Source organism: Gossypium hirsutum, chromosome D09 (assembly GCF_007990345.1).
Source record: "Gossypium hirsutum isolate 1008001.06 chromosome D09, Gossypium_hirsutum_v2.1, whole genome shotgun sequence".
Lineage (NCBI taxonomy): Eukaryota > Viridiplantae > Streptophyta > Magnoliopsida > Malvales > Malvaceae > Gossypium > Gossypium hirsutum.
The window spans coordinates 52,739,862-52,754,995 of NC_053445.1; the positions used below are offsets into that span (position 1 = coordinate 52,739,862).

The 15,134-nt window shown below is 35.4% G+C and overlaps 4 protein-coding genes across 5 annotated transcripts; 1 reads left to right on the forward strand and 3 right to left on the reverse strand.

Moving 5' to 3' along the window:
- Positions 1-1,173: 1,173 nt before the first annotated feature.
- On the reverse strand, positions 1,174-3,492 carry LOC107929097 (U-box domain-containing protein 9). The gene is made up of 2 exons (XM_016860428.2): positions 2,221-3,492; positions 1,174-2,112 (listed from the first exon to the last, which is right to left on the reverse strand). Exons 1-2 carry the CDS (start codon positions 3,340-3,342, stop codon positions 1,297-1,299), a joined length of 1,938 nt encoding a protein of 645 aa, XP_016715917.1. The 5' UTR covers positions 3,343-3,492; the 3' UTR covers positions 1,174-1,296.
- A 3,211-nt stretch (positions 3,493-6,703) lies between these two features.
- On the reverse strand, positions 6,704-9,705 carry LOC107929070 (ATP-citrate synthase beta chain protein 1). Its single transcript, XM_016860406.2, has 7 exons — positions 9,462-9,705; positions 8,786-8,913; positions 8,383-8,565; positions 8,221-8,291; positions 7,800-8,084; positions 7,487-7,657; positions 6,704-7,133 (listed from the first exon to the last, which is right to left on the reverse strand). The coding sequence occupies exons 1-6, from the start codon at positions 9,703-9,705 to the stop codon at positions 7,582-7,584; spliced, it is 987 nt and encodes a 328-aa protein (XP_016715895.1). The 3' UTR covers positions 6,704-7,133; positions 7,487-7,581.
- Positions 9,706-9,890: 185 nt separating this feature from the next.
- LOC107929138 (uncharacterized) lies at positions 9,891-12,238 on the forward strand. Of its 2 annotated transcripts, XM_041101376.1 has the most exons (4): positions 9,891-10,044; positions 10,175-10,221; positions 10,409-10,515; positions 11,782-12,238. In XM_041101376.1, exons 3-4 carry the CDS (start codon positions 10,416-10,418, stop codon positions 12,000-12,002), a joined length of 321 nt encoding a protein of 106 aa, XP_040957310.1. In that variant the 5' UTR covers positions 9,891-10,044; positions 10,175-10,221; positions 10,409-10,415; the 3' UTR covers positions 12,003-12,238. The 2 variants fall into 2 exon arrangements, with proteins under 2 accessions (XP_040957310.1, XP_016715983.1); XM_016860494.2 differs by having other exon boundaries at positions 9,941-10,221.
- Positions 12,239-12,485: 247 nt separating this feature from the next.
- On the reverse strand, positions 12,486-15,093 carry LOC107929137 (phosphatidylinositol N-acetylglucosaminyltransferase subunit C). Its single transcript, XM_016860493.2, has 2 exons — positions 14,936-15,093; positions 12,486-13,867 (listed from the first exon to the last, which is right to left on the reverse strand). The coding sequence occupies exon 2, from the start codon at positions 13,747-13,749 to the stop codon at positions 12,838-12,840; it is 912 nt and encodes a 303-aa protein (XP_016715982.1). The 5' UTR covers positions 13,750-13,867; positions 14,936-15,093; the 3' UTR covers positions 12,486-12,837.
- Positions 15,094-15,134: the final 41 nt, after the last annotated feature.

Here is a 15,134-nt window from a genome sequence, read left to right on the forward strand (position 1 = left end):
GCCAAAGGAAAAAAAAATATGTAATTGCTTGCTAAGTCTTCCTTATTTATTATTTTCTTTTTATTCCCCTTCAACTCATTTTTTTATTTAATAAATTTATTTTAATTTAATAAACTATTCTCATTTAATAACTTTATTTTAATTTAATAAACTATTAAGTAATACTTAATTTTTTTTAAATTAAAATAGAGTTATTAAATGAGAGAATTCTAATTAAGTGACTATCTGCAGTTTCAAGGACCTGACATGCAAATTTACCATTTTGAATTTTGAAAGTGAATTGCTGCTGCTTGCGCACTAAAATTGAAATGTGGCTAATTGCCTTTTAAGCCCTCCTTATTTTTTAATAAAAAAAATGAGTTGAAGGGGAATAAAAAATAATAATAAATAAGGAGGGCTTAGAAGGCAATTAGCCACATTTTAATTTTAGTGCGCAAGCAGCAGCAATTCACTTTCAAAATTCAAAATGATAAATTTGCATATCAGGTCCTTGAAACTGCAGATGGTCACTTAATTAGAATTCTCTCATTTAATAACTCTATTTTAATTTAAAAAAATTAAGTATTACTTAATAGTTTATTAAATTAAAATAGAGTTATTAAATGAGAATAGTTTATTAAATTAAAATAGAGTTATTAAATAAAAAAATGAGTTGAAGTGGAATAAAAAGAAAATAATAAATAAGGAGGACTTAACAAGCAATTACACATTTTCTTTCCTTTGGTACCATGGTGCCGCCAATGACTTTGGCACCAATGGTGCCACCAATTTATTTGGCACCTTTGGTGCCGCCAATTTAATTGGCTGGTGTTAGGTTTTTTTTTTGTTTTTTGGTTTTTTTTGATATATTTTGGTAAATAAAAAAAGTTTATATATTTTGGTAAATAAAAAATTTACCAAAAAAAAGTTGTAATATTTTGGTAAATAAAAAAAAGTTGTAATATTTTGGTAAATTTTTATTTTTTTATAATATTTTTGTAAAAAACCCCTCAAAATCTCATTTACTATGAAAATAAATTAGTAATGATAAATTTAACTCTTAATATTATTTTTTTTATGATTAGGTCCTAATTTTTTTAGTCAGCTTTTAAATTTAAGCCCATTGGAATTGAAGATGAAGATTCAAAGCAAACAATATTTGAATTTGTTTGAGATGAAGAATGAAATCAAATGTAAAAAGAATGGTTTTCCCTTGGGATTTTATTTCATCAAGTAAGACATATCAAGCTAGAAAAGGTTTTTATTTCCTTTTGGTCCCTTAGTTCTGCAAATGTTTACAGAGTAGTCCCTTTAATTTCATCTGCGCGTGAAACAACGTATGGCGGCACTAGCACTGCTGGTGTTTTCAGCACGTTGGGAACTGATATTTCTTCTGTGCTCAACCAAGCGTCGGAAAGCATCAACATCCTCAAATTCAAAAAAGACGTCTTGACGTGAAGATAGAACTGCAAGAATCGCCAATAGCTGATCAACAAGTATACCTTCATCAATCTTCTGCGACATAACCTTGATTGCCCCTAATTTATTAAACTTTGCTATGTTCTCATGTACAGTACAGAGGCTGAGTATAGCTGCGGCAGCATCCTCTATGTCTACGAATCGAAGCAAAGCCGCAGGAATGGTGGATTTTCCGATGATGAACTTGTTAGATTCGAGTGACAATAACGATACCAGAGTCATTGCAGCAGTTCTCGTTGTTTCCATGGTTCCAGTGTAAAGAGTGCGATCAAGCAAAGGGATGACACTAGGATGTTCCGCCATATGTTGCTTATTGTTGTCATCGGTTGAAATGTCTAAAACTATTTCCATCAAATCTTGCTTCATTTTGAGTTTGGAAACTCTGTAGCTCAAATCTTGCTCGAGTTCGGAATCGTAATAGTCCTCGGACAATAACGGACCGAGTAATCTCGAGATGCTGTCCGGGAGCTCAGCAAAAATTGCCCTGTATGCTGGTTGTGACTTTGTCAGTTTGCTAAGCTCTCTAGCAGCTCTCACCTTATCAGAAAATGAACCACACAACCTTTCAAGGTACATGTTTGCCGAAACTCGACTCGCGTCCATCATCTCTTGGCTTTTTAGTTTAGCTTCATTCGATTTCATCCACTTCAGCGCCTGAAAATTGATAAACATCCATAAAAGATTCTTCAAGAATTACAACATTTCTGGAATGATAATACAAGAAATCAATTAAAACCCATTAAAGAAACAAGAAAGCCTAACCTGGTTTGAAACCGAAACAAAGGGATTACCCATGACGAGTGATGGAGATGACATAGGAGAGTCGTCGTCTTGCTTAGGTGGCAAGACTGCTTTACCTTTATCATCATCCATTCCAATAACTGCAGGTTGATTCAACTCCATCTCTCTTAAACGAGACAAGATTCTTATGGATTCGCTTATTGTATCAATTCTATTGTCATCATCATCTTCTTCTTCAAGAATCATTCTTACCACCCTTTCAAGTTCTTTCTTTAACTCCCTTACTTCCCCTGTTAATGATGATGATGAATCCCCTGTTTCAGCCATTGAAGATGGATCTTTCCCTTTTGCTAATGATGACTTCCCTGTTTCAGCCATTGAAGATGGTTCTTTCTCTTTTGTTAATGATGACTCCCCTGTTTCAGTCATTGAAGATGGTTCTTCCCCTGCCGCTGCCGGTGACTCCCCTGTTTCAGCGATTGAAGATGGTTCCTTATCTTTTGCTAATGATGACTCCCCTGTTTCATCTATTGAAGATGGTTCTTCCCCTGAAGCTGCCGGTGATTCCCCTGTTTCAGCCATTGAAGAGGGTTCTTTCTCTTTTGCTAACGATGACTCCCCTGTTTCATCTATTGAAGATGGTTCTTCCCCTGACGCTGCCTGTGACTCCCCTGTTTCAGCCATTGAAGATGGTTCTTTCTTTTTTGCTAATGATGACTCCCCTGTTTCATCTATTGAAGATGGTTCTCCCCCTGAAGCTGCCGGTGATTCCCCTGTTTCAGCCATTGAAGAGGGTTCTTTCTCTTTTGCTAATGATGACTCCCCTGTTTCATCTATTGAAGATGGTTCTTCCCCTGACGCTGCCTGTGACTCCCCTGTTTCAGCCATTGAAGATGGTTCTTTCTCTTTTGCTAATGATGACTCCCCTGTTTCAGCCATTGAAGATGGTTCTTCGCCTGACGCTGCTGGTGACTCCCCTGTTTCAGCCATTGAAGATGGTTCTTTCCCTTTTGCTAATGATGACTCCCCTGTTTCAACCATTGAAGATGGTTCTTCCCCTGACGCTGCTGATGACTCCCCTGTTTCAGCCATTGAAGATGGCTCTTTCCTTTTTGCCGATGCTGAATCATCTGTTTCGGCCATTGAAGAAAGAAAAAGAATTGAAAGCTTCTTGGTTCTTTCTACTTTGAGCACTCAAGAAAAAAAATAAAACCGGGGGAGGGGGGGAGTTCTAATAGCAAAAGAGATTAATGAAAAGAAAAGATTGTAATTTGGACTGAATTTTCTTAGGCTCTTCCTTTGTGCTGTATACATATTTATAGAGTAAACTACCCTTCATTCAATTATTGTTAAATTTTCTTTTTGTCACTCAAGTTACAAATTCGTCACTAATTTGTTTTTTTCTTTTTTTCTTTTCCGTTAAGTGCATAACAGAGGAATGACGTGGAATTAAACAAATCTTGAATTTCCACCTAATATATTTTAAAAGCCACCTAATTTTCATGCCAGATTAAACAACTAAAAATTAAATCTTAAGCCGCCCTCCCCAGCTTTTCTTCTTTTATCAGAGAACTCCCCCCCCCCAAAAAAAAAAAAAACCCTTGGTGATTAGCCTACTTGAAATCTCCTCTCTAAAAATCTTCTTATAATCGCCATCAAGTTATCATCTTGAAACAGAAAAACCACCTCCACAATACCAAATATCCGCCTTAGCTTTGTCGTACCCGTTTTGTTTACTATCTTCCTTGCTCATTCTTTTGTTCTTTTGTTTACGATCTTTGTTTGATCTTCATGATATCAGTAGTTCATCATAGACTTTAGTGAAGGTTCCATAACCCAACATACAACCGAGCTCATATTTTCCGTGGAGCAGAGATGTGTTCTGGGTTTTAGCTTTATCCGCCATTTTTGAACTTTAAAAGTTCGAGAAATAGAAAAAAAATACCCTTTGATCTGAATTTCTGTATATTTACAATAGAAGTGACGAACATAAAGAAATGGAAGATTAAAAGAAGAGAGAAGAGCATTTGGGTGAGTGAGTCAGTGAATGAATGGATCACCTGTCTTCGACGTGTTTCCGGTGACAATTCCGCTGGCAAAGTTGGGAGATCAAAAGAATGAGAAAAGATCATTAATTCTGATAACAAGATCATTTTTGGAAATGCTTTTGAAAACAAGATCATTTTTGGAATTCCAGATAACCCAAACTGAGCAAGCAACAAGGGTATAGAATCTCTTGGAGTCTTGTAAAGAGATGTCATTTATATCGAGCCAGTGGAGAATCCAACGAGACAAGGAGGGCACATTAAGGGAGTCTGGTAGAAACGAAAGTGGAGAACCAAACCATAAAGCCCTAGCAAAATGGCATTGAAGGAAAAGGTGTTCAGTAGTTTCCCTGTGCTTGGTGCATAACGGGCACACATTACCAATCGTGGATATCCTTCTAGAAAAAAGGTGTCTTGTAGGTAGACAATTGTTCCAAATTTTCCAGAGGAACACGATAATTTTTGGGGGGGGGGGAGTTTGAGTTTCCAAAGATTTTTCCATGCATTGTTCAAATGATCACGTGGATAGCCTCCCCTCGAGTACCGCACGCGTCTGGTGGCTACTCGAATTGGTCAAATTGCAGGTAGAGTTTTACATGTGGACGGCAATGGAGGTTACCCTCATAACATTCATTTCCTCTGGGTCAGAGTTGATATCAACCCTTGGAAACCTCTTATTGCTGGTTGTTACATCCAAGGTGATGACGGAATCAGATTTTGGGTCCACTTCGGCTATGAACATGTGTGTAAGGTCTGCATCCAATGTGGCACCATTGGCCACTCTCGCAACAGCAGTCCCCATGACAATTGACAACCAGAGCAAACAGAAGAAATTAGGCTAGTCTGGGTTTCTCGGAATTCGATGTCAACCAAATTCATTTTAGATCTACCATTAGGGCCTCAAGAACCAGAGGTTCCATCCGTTCTACTTGCATGGAACTTGTCTCACCTGTTGCTGTCCGTACTAGCTCCATCTATCCTTTTTCCCTAGGCCGTCTCCGTTTTGGTTCGAACAATGTTGTCCATGCTAATGCCGATGCTAATAACAGTGATCAGAATAGAGACAATAACCAGCCTTGTGCCTTTGATGATAACTCTCAAAGAATGTGTCTAATGATGATGAAGATTCCGACCCGTCCATGAGCGTTGAGACGACGATAGTGAGGATCACACCCCCTCAAACAATATTCTCTATGAAGAGGCCCCTCCTATTGATACTGAGCAAGTTTCTAGAGATGATCTCCGACTCTTGCTGTTTGGATATTTTATGTCAAAATACACTAGTAATTGGCTGACCTATGAGTATACATTGATACACTAGTACTTGGCTTAAAACTTGAAAACCAATTAGAAAATACATCGATACATAACAAATGCCAAGTTTTTAAATGGAAAAAATATCTCAAAAAAAAAGCAATGATTTTGAAACGAACCCATTAAAAACAAAGGATTTTTAGTGTGAAAAAATACAGAAGGATTTCATGCCTATTTCAACTTTCTTCTACCTTGATATAAAATTATATCGAAATGCACATCAAAGCAGTGTGCTTGTCGGAGTGGTTATCGGAATGCCTATTTTTGGTTCGCTGTAATGGAATAGAGACGTAATAGTAATTCAATTGTTTGGTTGAATCTAATGGAATAAAGGCGTAATAGTATTCTTGTATTTGGTTGAATGGGATGATGTTGTAATAGCAAAAGGAAAAAAACTAAAATGACTAGAATATCCCTTAACAGAATTTTTTTTAAGTAGATGATTATTGTTATTGTTATTAAATTTTAATAAGATTATTAATATAAATAATAAATAATTTAATTATATTTTAACATAATTATTATTAAATATAATTTAATAAAAATATATAATTTAATAAAATTCTTAATATTAAATATTCTTATATGAATTTTCTAAAATCATAATATATAATACTATAAAATATAACTTAACATAATTATTATTAAATATAATTTAATAAAAATATATAATTTAATAAAATTCTTAATATTAAATATTCTTATATGAATTTAATAAATTCATAATATATAATACTATATAATATAATTTAAAATAATTATTATTAAATATAATTTAATAAAAATATAAAATTTAATAAAATTCTTAATATTAAATATTCTTATATGAATTTAATAAAATCATAATATATAATACTATATAATATAAATTAATAATGTAGATACTTGCTAAGAAAACATGGATTAAATAAATGTCAAGTATAAGCTTCTTTCAAAAAAAAATTTCTATGAACAATCATATAGGCATAAAGCAATCATGGTAAACTATGAAAAAAAAAAGATCTATCTGTTATCAAGCAGCAAATCTGTGTTTGTAACTACTAATATGTAAGTTCTGCATGCATATTCAAGAGAAACAACTAGTATACAAATCACTTACCATACAAAAGTTAAGCTAGAAAGCAGTAAACAGAGTGACATTAAAGTGAACTTGAAACAACCAACATTGACTCATAAAACAGATTCTTAAGCCTTAGCAACAGCCTTCTAGTGACATTTACATGCAATCGCAAGCAATTGGCTTTGAGAAATGAAGTAGACTAGGGTCATTTCTCATTTACAAACATTATGGACAAACATTGCAAGTATTGACAGGTTTTCTATCCACACTTTATTTCATCAAAAACATTGCAAGTATTGCAAGTATCTCTTCATCAGTCGAGTACAAATTATCAAAATCTGACTCGAACTCTTCATCATCCACATCGTCTCGTGGTTGCACCTCCAATTCATCCATCAATTCATCATCGGTCTCCAAATGCTTCCCAGCCAACTTTCTCCGCAAAATGGCCTCAAGAACTAAAGGGAGTGCCTCTTCATCCCCTTCAAAGTACTTCTTAATTCGGGTTTTCAGCTCTGGCACCAAAGAACTAACAAAGTTAAACAACATAACAAAAAAACAAACTATCATGATTTATCCAAACAAATATATACATATATCATGATTTAGTTTCCCTTCCTTTCTCAACAACCAAACAAATAATTTCCAAATTAAAAAAAAAAGTAAATTCCAGCAAAGAAGAAGCACAGATTAAATCCTCAGACCCAGTTTAAGACTTTTTACCAGACTAACATGAACATAACAAACCAATCAAATAAAAATCAAACTTGTTCATTCATCTTGACTCTTTCTCATCATCTAAACAAAAGCACAATTAACAAATTGCCAAAAAGAAACCCAAATCCAATATTTTTTAACCCATTTTTACCTTTATTACTCACATCCTTGACATGGGCTTCAGCTACTGAAGCAGATTCTATAACAATGCTCGAGGAGATTGCACCTGCTGCTCGTAATGTTCTCTCACTTAGTGTAGAGAACATCTTCCCATGGGTGACGGTATAGTGGCTGCTTCAGTCTCTTCTGATCGAAAGTGTGCCTGAAATATCAAACAATTGAATGTCAATAACGCAGTAAAACATTCTTGACAACATCCAAATCCAATGGTTTTGAGTGCAAAAAGGTCAGCAATTTCAAGCAAAACACCAAATGTTAAGATTGGAAAGTTTATCTAAACTTACCCAATCAAACCAATGGATCGTGCTAGCACAAAGAGCCCATTTAGGTAGCCAATCTCAACAATCTCATCAATCTCTTGCTTTGTGAACATTCCACTACCAGCAAGAAGATCCAAGAAAAGTGACCCGATGGCACCATCCACGTTGAGGACAAGGTTGTTAGCCTTTGAGAGAGTGTAGGTTTCAACTTGAACGGCATATTCCATGTACTTCACAGATGGGAAATTTGTGCGAGCAAACAGTTGGAGAAGCTCTACTCTCTTATCTCTGTTGTCCCCTCTCTTGATCCTTTTCACAGGAAAGAAAGCATTTGTAACCATTAGACATGTAACATGATCTAGGACGAAACAATAGAAAAGCAGATCCCATGTTTAGTAGCTTTTGCATGGTTAAAACTATCATGACTATTAAAAACCACTCGTACCTGTGACCAATTCCAGGCACACGGATGCCCTTCTTTTTCATGCCTTCAACAAATTCATAAGGTGTAAGACCCTGTAAAAGGACAGTAAAGAGGCAACATCTTAGACTGTATTAAGAAAAAAAAAATCATCAAAGTCACTACAATAACAATATTGAAACTTACCCTATCGTAAGCATCTTTAAAGTATCGTGCAGCATCATCAATTGCACCACCAAAGCGAGGACCAATTGTAAGCAAACCTGACACAAGACTGGACACAAGGTCCTTCCCAGCTCTTGCAGTCACTATAGTGTTGTGCGCACCAGAGACACAAGGACCGTGGTCAGCACAGAGCATGATGCATATCTGGCCAGATCAAACATATTAGTCAAAACAAAAAAGAATGAAGCTTTCTAGAGATGAAGACAATAATAAAATAAAAAGAAAAGGATTAGGCCAATTTGAACTTCAACAAGGATGCTATCATAGGAGGGGTAACACTTGTGAAGGGTGATGGTAGATATGGGTCACTAGGGAGCAAGGGCTCATAACTCATAAAAGGTTATCATAAATTTCAGCAGCCTACCTCGATAAATTTAGTACAGTATCGTGGAAGGCTACGTTTGAACCACAAGAGAGAAATGACATCACCAACACCAAGACCTTGCTCAACAATGGAAGACATGGGCACACCAGCATAGCATGGTTCCTCCCCTGCAAAGTTTAGAATCAAAGGATAAACTATCCACTAACAGCAAATTTTATTTTTGTTTTTCTTTCATTTCTTTTCGCAATCAAAGAATCCTATCTCTTAAATTTTGACATTCATTTGAGGTTTCTAATTATTGAAACACAAGAAGTAAATACAGTATAAGAGATTTTGCCTTGAATCTCTTTCAAGTTATCGAAGAACCTAACTGAAGGCAAAGGTCACCATTTAGCCAGAATGACCCCAAAACCAGATATGGAATGACATGGAATGACCTCAAACCAGATATTAACATCTACCACATCGCATCATCAGTTCAATCGAACGTGCAATACAAAGAAAAGCCGAATGGAAAACGCTAGAAACGAATCAAAATTAGGAGAACAAAAACAAATATTCCAGATTTGAGCACAAGCAAAAGCAAAAGCAAAACAAAATCAAAATCGATTTTACAGAAAAGAAAAGAAAAGAAAAACAGGGAAAAAATTTGGAAGAAGAAGCAGAAATCTGGAGAAAAGAAAAGAAATGTGAGAAGAAAAGAAGCGTACCGTACCAGAAGAAGAAGTAGAAATCTGGAAGGGAAAAAATTGGGAAAAGTCGGGAGAGGATGAGGGCAGAAAACGGAAAATAAAATCGGGAATTGATGGGTAATCCCTATTCCCTGCTTCAAACTCAGAATGGCTATTACAGCCAATATCAGTAATAGACACGGAAGGGAATAGGGATGTTATACGATTATAGTTACACCCATCCAAACGTTTGTTTGGTGGTGGGCCCAGGGAATAGGGGGAATGCATTCCTGTTAGATCTATTATAATTTAAAATGGTGGTAAAAAAATTATATAAAATTATTAAATGTTAAATTTAAAATAATATAAATAATTTTTTTTAAAATTTAAACAATAATATAAGTGAGTTTAAGACGTACTTGAGTTAATAATTTATAAATTTAAATAAAATTTATGACTCATTTTTTAAATCCAACCAAACTTAAAACAAATAAAAATTATACCAATATGTTGGATCCGAACCTGACGTAATCAGCCCAACACTAGTGTTAATTGGCAATCAGGAGCTTTAACGAAAAAGCTAATTTCAGGAGTTCAATTGATACTTTCTTTTAACTTTCCAATTAAGTACGGTTTTGATTAAGAGTTTAATTAATTTTTTTAATTATTTTACAAGGATTTATATCAAAAAGAAAAAAGGTTTTCCAAATTTTATTTGAAAATTCCAGTCCCTGACCCATCCTTCTCTTGCCTTCAGCTGTCTGCTATTGCCTTCAAGTTTCCCGACGAGGAAATTAAATAAAGGTAATTTTTGAAACCCTAAACTTTTTAACGGTTGATAAAGCAATTATATTTCTAGTTGAATCCCAAGTTTCCCCACCGCTATTTGAAACCCCTAATTTCCAGTTTCTTAGAATCGATGATAAAGTAATTATCTTTCTGTTTTTTTTTAATTTAATTAATTTCATATGTTTTTGCCCCTCTCTTTTAGATTAAACATGGCTGCTGCAGTTATTAAGAAGTTCTTCATTGCATCAATGTTCATGTGGATAGCTCCTCTTGCAATCTTGTATGGTTTTAATCATAATTTACTTCCCGGTAAGACCCATGGATTCCTTTTTTTTTTTTAACTGAACGTCTCAAAATTGGTTTTTTCCCCTTTGATTTTAATGTAGAAGTTGGATCTTCTTTTTTCTCTTTTTAATTTTAAATTTAGGCGTTTTTAACCTAGTTTAGCATTATGTTTATCTAATTCATGAATAGTTCATCTATTTTTTTCATTTTATTAACAAAGGCGATCGCAATACGAGACATGAGAAAGGGTTACGGATATTGGGATTCGAGTACATGCCATCTATTGATGAAGACTGTATGAACTAATTAGACCACGATCCGGGATATGGGACGGGGTTATGGATGTTAGGATCTGAGCTTAAACTGCAGGAATTAATTAGACCATAGTCCGGGATATGGGAAGGGGTTATGGATGTTAGGGTTCAAGCTTAAACTTGTCAGATGCCACATCTTAAAGGAAACTGCATAAACTAATTAGACCACACCCCGGGATAAAGGAAAGGGTTACAGATGTTAGGTTTTGAGCTTAAACTTGTTAGATGGCAAACTACATGAACTAATTAGATAATAGTCTGGGATAAGGGAAGGGGTTGCGGATGTTAAGTTTTGAGCGTAGGCTAATTGGACCTCAGTCTGGGATAAGGGAAAGGGTTATGGATGTTACAATTTGTGCTTAAACTTCTTGATGATGCCACCTATTAAAGGAAACTACGTGATCTAGTTAGAACAGTCTGGGATAAGGGAAGGGGATGGTCCGGGATGTGGGTTTTGAGCTTAAACTTGCATGAACTAATTAGGCTAAGTCCTGAGTTTGAGTAGTTCATCTCATTACTGTTAGCTTTTGCAGTACAAATGAAGGCTAAACTCATTTCAGTAGAATGGTGAAAACATGGAAACGAACCCTATTGGTTTGGAAGCTTTAACTACATGTTATCAGTAAAATGGTGATCGGTGCTTATGTATTGGAACCGGTCGGTGCAAAAGCTCAACAAGAGCCTTGATAAGAACTTGTTTTCTGTCAATGAGTAAGAAAACGAGAACACTATCAGTGTTGAAACCTGGAGCTCTTTGTTGAGTTGAATAATTTAGATGCACAAAGTTGTGAAATACATATGCTGATATATTACAGTTTATCCATTTTGATCCCACACCTAGTGAAGTAGTTGCATACTACTTTTTCTATTATCAGTGCTTATAATTGTTGTGAAAGCATCGAGTTCCATTGTTGATTTATTTGTTTATGCTATATAATCTGGTTTATTGAACGGGAAACATTGGTTCTTGGAATAGGTTCAACAAATTTATCTCCCCATGCTCTGACACTGGTGAGTGGATTCGTTGCTGTAATTTCAGTCAATATAGTTATTGCATTCTACATCTATATGGCAATGAAGGAACCTGTGGATAAGCATGAGCCGGATCCAAAGTTTCTCGCTGACGCCAAAGCTAGTGTAAGCCAGCCAACGGGCGAAGCTCCAACCTCTTCCGAGTCCATAAAGAAACGAGAATAGAATAGCCAAAGCCTGAGTAACTACAATGGAGAGAATGGAACAATGAGGGTCTGTGCTCCATACTCATGTCTTATGATTATGAAATTGAGTTCTTTCTAATGTTTTTGTTGTATATTTAGACTCATTTCTTTCGGTCTTTTCGATATTGTTATCAAGTTTTGCTCCAAACCTCGTGATTTTGATTATTGTTAACTTGTATTGACTTGCATTTCTGAAATCATACTAATCTTTCAACCTGTCCAATGTTTCATCCAAGTTTTTTCCTGTGTCTGCATTTTTCGATTTTTTCTGTATTCAAACATGTATACAGGGTATGATCTTTTTAACAAAATAAATTAATTGATGAATAATTCATCCTCAATGGAACTTTTGATATATTCGGACATAAATAAATAAAAATTACAATCCTTCAAATATATAAAAAGAAAAAAGAAAAAAAAAGAACTTTACAAATATTGAGCTGAGTTCATAATATTGAGTATATCTATGGAAGATATATATATCCGTATTTCACATTTATCACAAATCCGGGCAACATAACATACAAAGGTTAGTTCCAACTTACATGATAAAACTTTGATGGCTTAAAATTTACATCAATACACTTCTCAGCTAAAAATTGACAAAAAAAAAATTGTGCAACTTCAACTCCTAATTTTTCTTGAAGCATCTGCATCCGAAACCCATTTTTGTTGCATATTCGGATATGGATACGAAGATATGACCTTTCAAGGACCTGCCAAATACATAGCTGATAATACAATACCTATACCATATGCCTATATTCAAATCCGAGTCTGAGTAAAATAGAAACCAAATTCTTATCAGTGAACTTTCAATCTGTAATATCAAAGCAAAGCTTAGCCTCATCCCAGGGGCCATTAATCTCAAACTTGTATTCTTGAATCCTTATAAGCCAGTAAGGGCAAACCACATTAACAAAGATCAAAATCCCCACCAATAACACAAAGAGCAAGCAATGCAGGCTATAAACAAATGTTAAAGTGACAGCCATTAACCCCAGAGAAAACAAAAGGTGCAACCTGAAAGAGTATTTCTTAATACAGTAGGTGACCAATGGTGCAAATAGGAAGATTTGTAATGAAAACAGCATGGTGGCGAAAACATGTACCCGTGATGGTAATCGGGATGCTATGAAAACCGAAGCAACGATGGAAGCGTTTAAGGAAATACAGCTGGTTAAGTTAGGGTTCTTGAGAGCACCCGAAGGTCTTATTGTAGAACCGGAATAGTCGTGAAGGAAAAGATGGAGCAAGAGGAGTGAAATGGTTACTGCCCAAATGGAATCCGAGCTGATGGACCTTGTCAACGTTTGGTATATTGGAGCTAACACGAATAATCCGGTTGTGAAGAAGGAAACGTTGAGGACGTAGTTCCAAAGACGTTTGAGGGAGAGCATTTCTTCAGTTAATACTAGGATTATGAAACCAGAACCAAGAAGGCTTATATCGAGAAGCAAGAGGGAGTTTTCATTAAGGGTTGACCTAAGGGTGTAGATCCATACCAAGACCACAAGAAAAACAATGCATAGATATTGTGAGATGGAAACCGAATCTTGCATCACCTTAAGCATATTCCGTTTAACGACATTAGCATTCATTACCATATCTTCAAGGAAAGTTTCATCTGTGTGGTTGTCGTCGTATCCGGGTTGCATCCCTCCGTATGCAACTTTTCTCCATCTGGATGGAGCCAGGGAAGAATCAGCAGTGAAGTTCATATCCATCTCAATGCCACTGCTGTGGAAGAAAACGCAACTTCCTGCTTCAGATTGTCACAAAGCAAAATGTTCATCTTCTAGGGCAACCTTTGCTTCCACTCCATTAGATTGTAAGAAGCCAAATCTAAAGATTGTTTCAATGTTTCAGGGTTAGCTTGAATAGCAAACAATGAAAGCTGTTCAAATATTGCAGCAATTTATATCCAAATTTAATAAGAGCATTACTAATTTAATAGCTCAAATACAGAAAGAATAGCCCAAATGTTGGTAAAAGCATCATGGAGGCTCCTGTACTAGGTGTGAAATTGCATTTTGCCTCCTCTACTCAAAAACTGAGCAAACTAATCCCTTTACATTAGATCAAAGAGCAAACTGCTCCTTTCTGTTAAAATTTCATCTATTTCTACCATTAAAACTTGGCATAGCTGACAGAATAACTAAACAGTGACACATGGCATGTCAAGTGTACCTCATGCTAACCTACAGAATAACCAATTTGCTATTTGATCTAAATATACAGGGACTAATTTGCCCATTTTTTGAGTGGATGGAGCAAAATGCAATTTGGCTCCTAGTACAAGTGCCTCCATGATACTTCTACCCCAGATATTTAAAACATCAAATCTCATTTCACTCTTCATTTTTAGATATGATCCTTCCAAACCCTCTCCAAATTTTTTTTTTTAAATTAAACATATTAACACATACACGAATCCAACACTTGTACCCAAGTTCAAGAAACATAGTCTGAAGCACAATTCATTGTTCACTTATAGGCATTGAATGCATAATTCATTGTTCATTAGCCCAAATCTAAGGCAGCCCCAATTTATCCAGAAACAGATTCAAATTATCAATCAAAGAAAGACCAAGATTCCCACGCACAAATCCACAGCGCTCCAAGAAAAAGAAAAGAGAAAATTTACTCAAAGCAATAAAAGAAACAATCATCAATTAAATCCACTTTTTGACATGGGATTCTCTTAAAAATCATGTTGATTCAATGACAGACCCCAAATAAACAATCATCAATGAATCCACTTTTTGACATGGGATTCACTTAAAAATCATGTTTTTAACCACAAAAACTGAGAACAACCCACAAATCATCTCAACATCCATGTCTGTTTCAGAGAAACATAGACTTTAACAATTAACAATAGGAACGAATAAAGAAGAACGAAAATCGTACCTTAAATTCCGAGATAAAGGAACGTTGGAGTGGGTTTGAGAAAGGTGGGAGAGCTTTTAACGTAGATGGATTGAGAGAAATGGCGAAGCCCAGGGAGGGGAATTACTGAAAGATTTTGATTTTTGGAAAGAGAGGTCTATAAAGTGCAACAAAGACCCAACATTTGGCCCAAAAGGGGTAATTTTATTCAATGACCAAA

Coding starts and splice junctions, on each gene's coding strand:
- LOC107929097 (XM_016860428.2), bottom strand. CDS start 3,342: ATGGCCGAAACAGATGATTCAGCATCGGCAAAAAGGAAAGAGCCATCT. Junction 2,113..2,220: donor TTGTTTCGGTTTCAAACCAG/GTTAGGCTTTCT, acceptor ATCAATTTTCAG/GCGCTGAAGTGGATGAAATC.
- LOC107929070 (XM_016860406.2), bottom strand. CDS start 9,705: ATGCATTCCCCCTATTCCCTGGGCCCACCACCAAACAAACGTTTGGAT. Junction 8,292..8,382: donor TTAAAGATGCTTACGATAGG/GTAAGTTTCAAT, acceptor GTCCTTTTACAG/GGTCTTACACCTTATGAATT. Junction 7,658..7,799: donor CGATCCATTGGTTTGATTGG/GTAAGTTTAGAT, acceptor TTGATATTTCAG/GCACACTTTCGATCAGAAGA.
- LOC107929138 (XM_041101376.1), top strand. CDS start 10,416: ATGGCTGCTGCAGTTATTAAGAAGTTCTTCATTGCATCAATGTTCATG. Junction 10,516..11,781: donor TAATCATAATTTACTTCCCG/GTAAGACCCATG, acceptor TTCTTGGAATAG/GTTCAACAAATTTATCTCCC.
- LOC107929137 (XM_016860493.2), bottom strand. CDS start 13,749: ATGGATATGAACTTCACTGCTGATTCTTCCCTGGCTCCATCCAGATGG.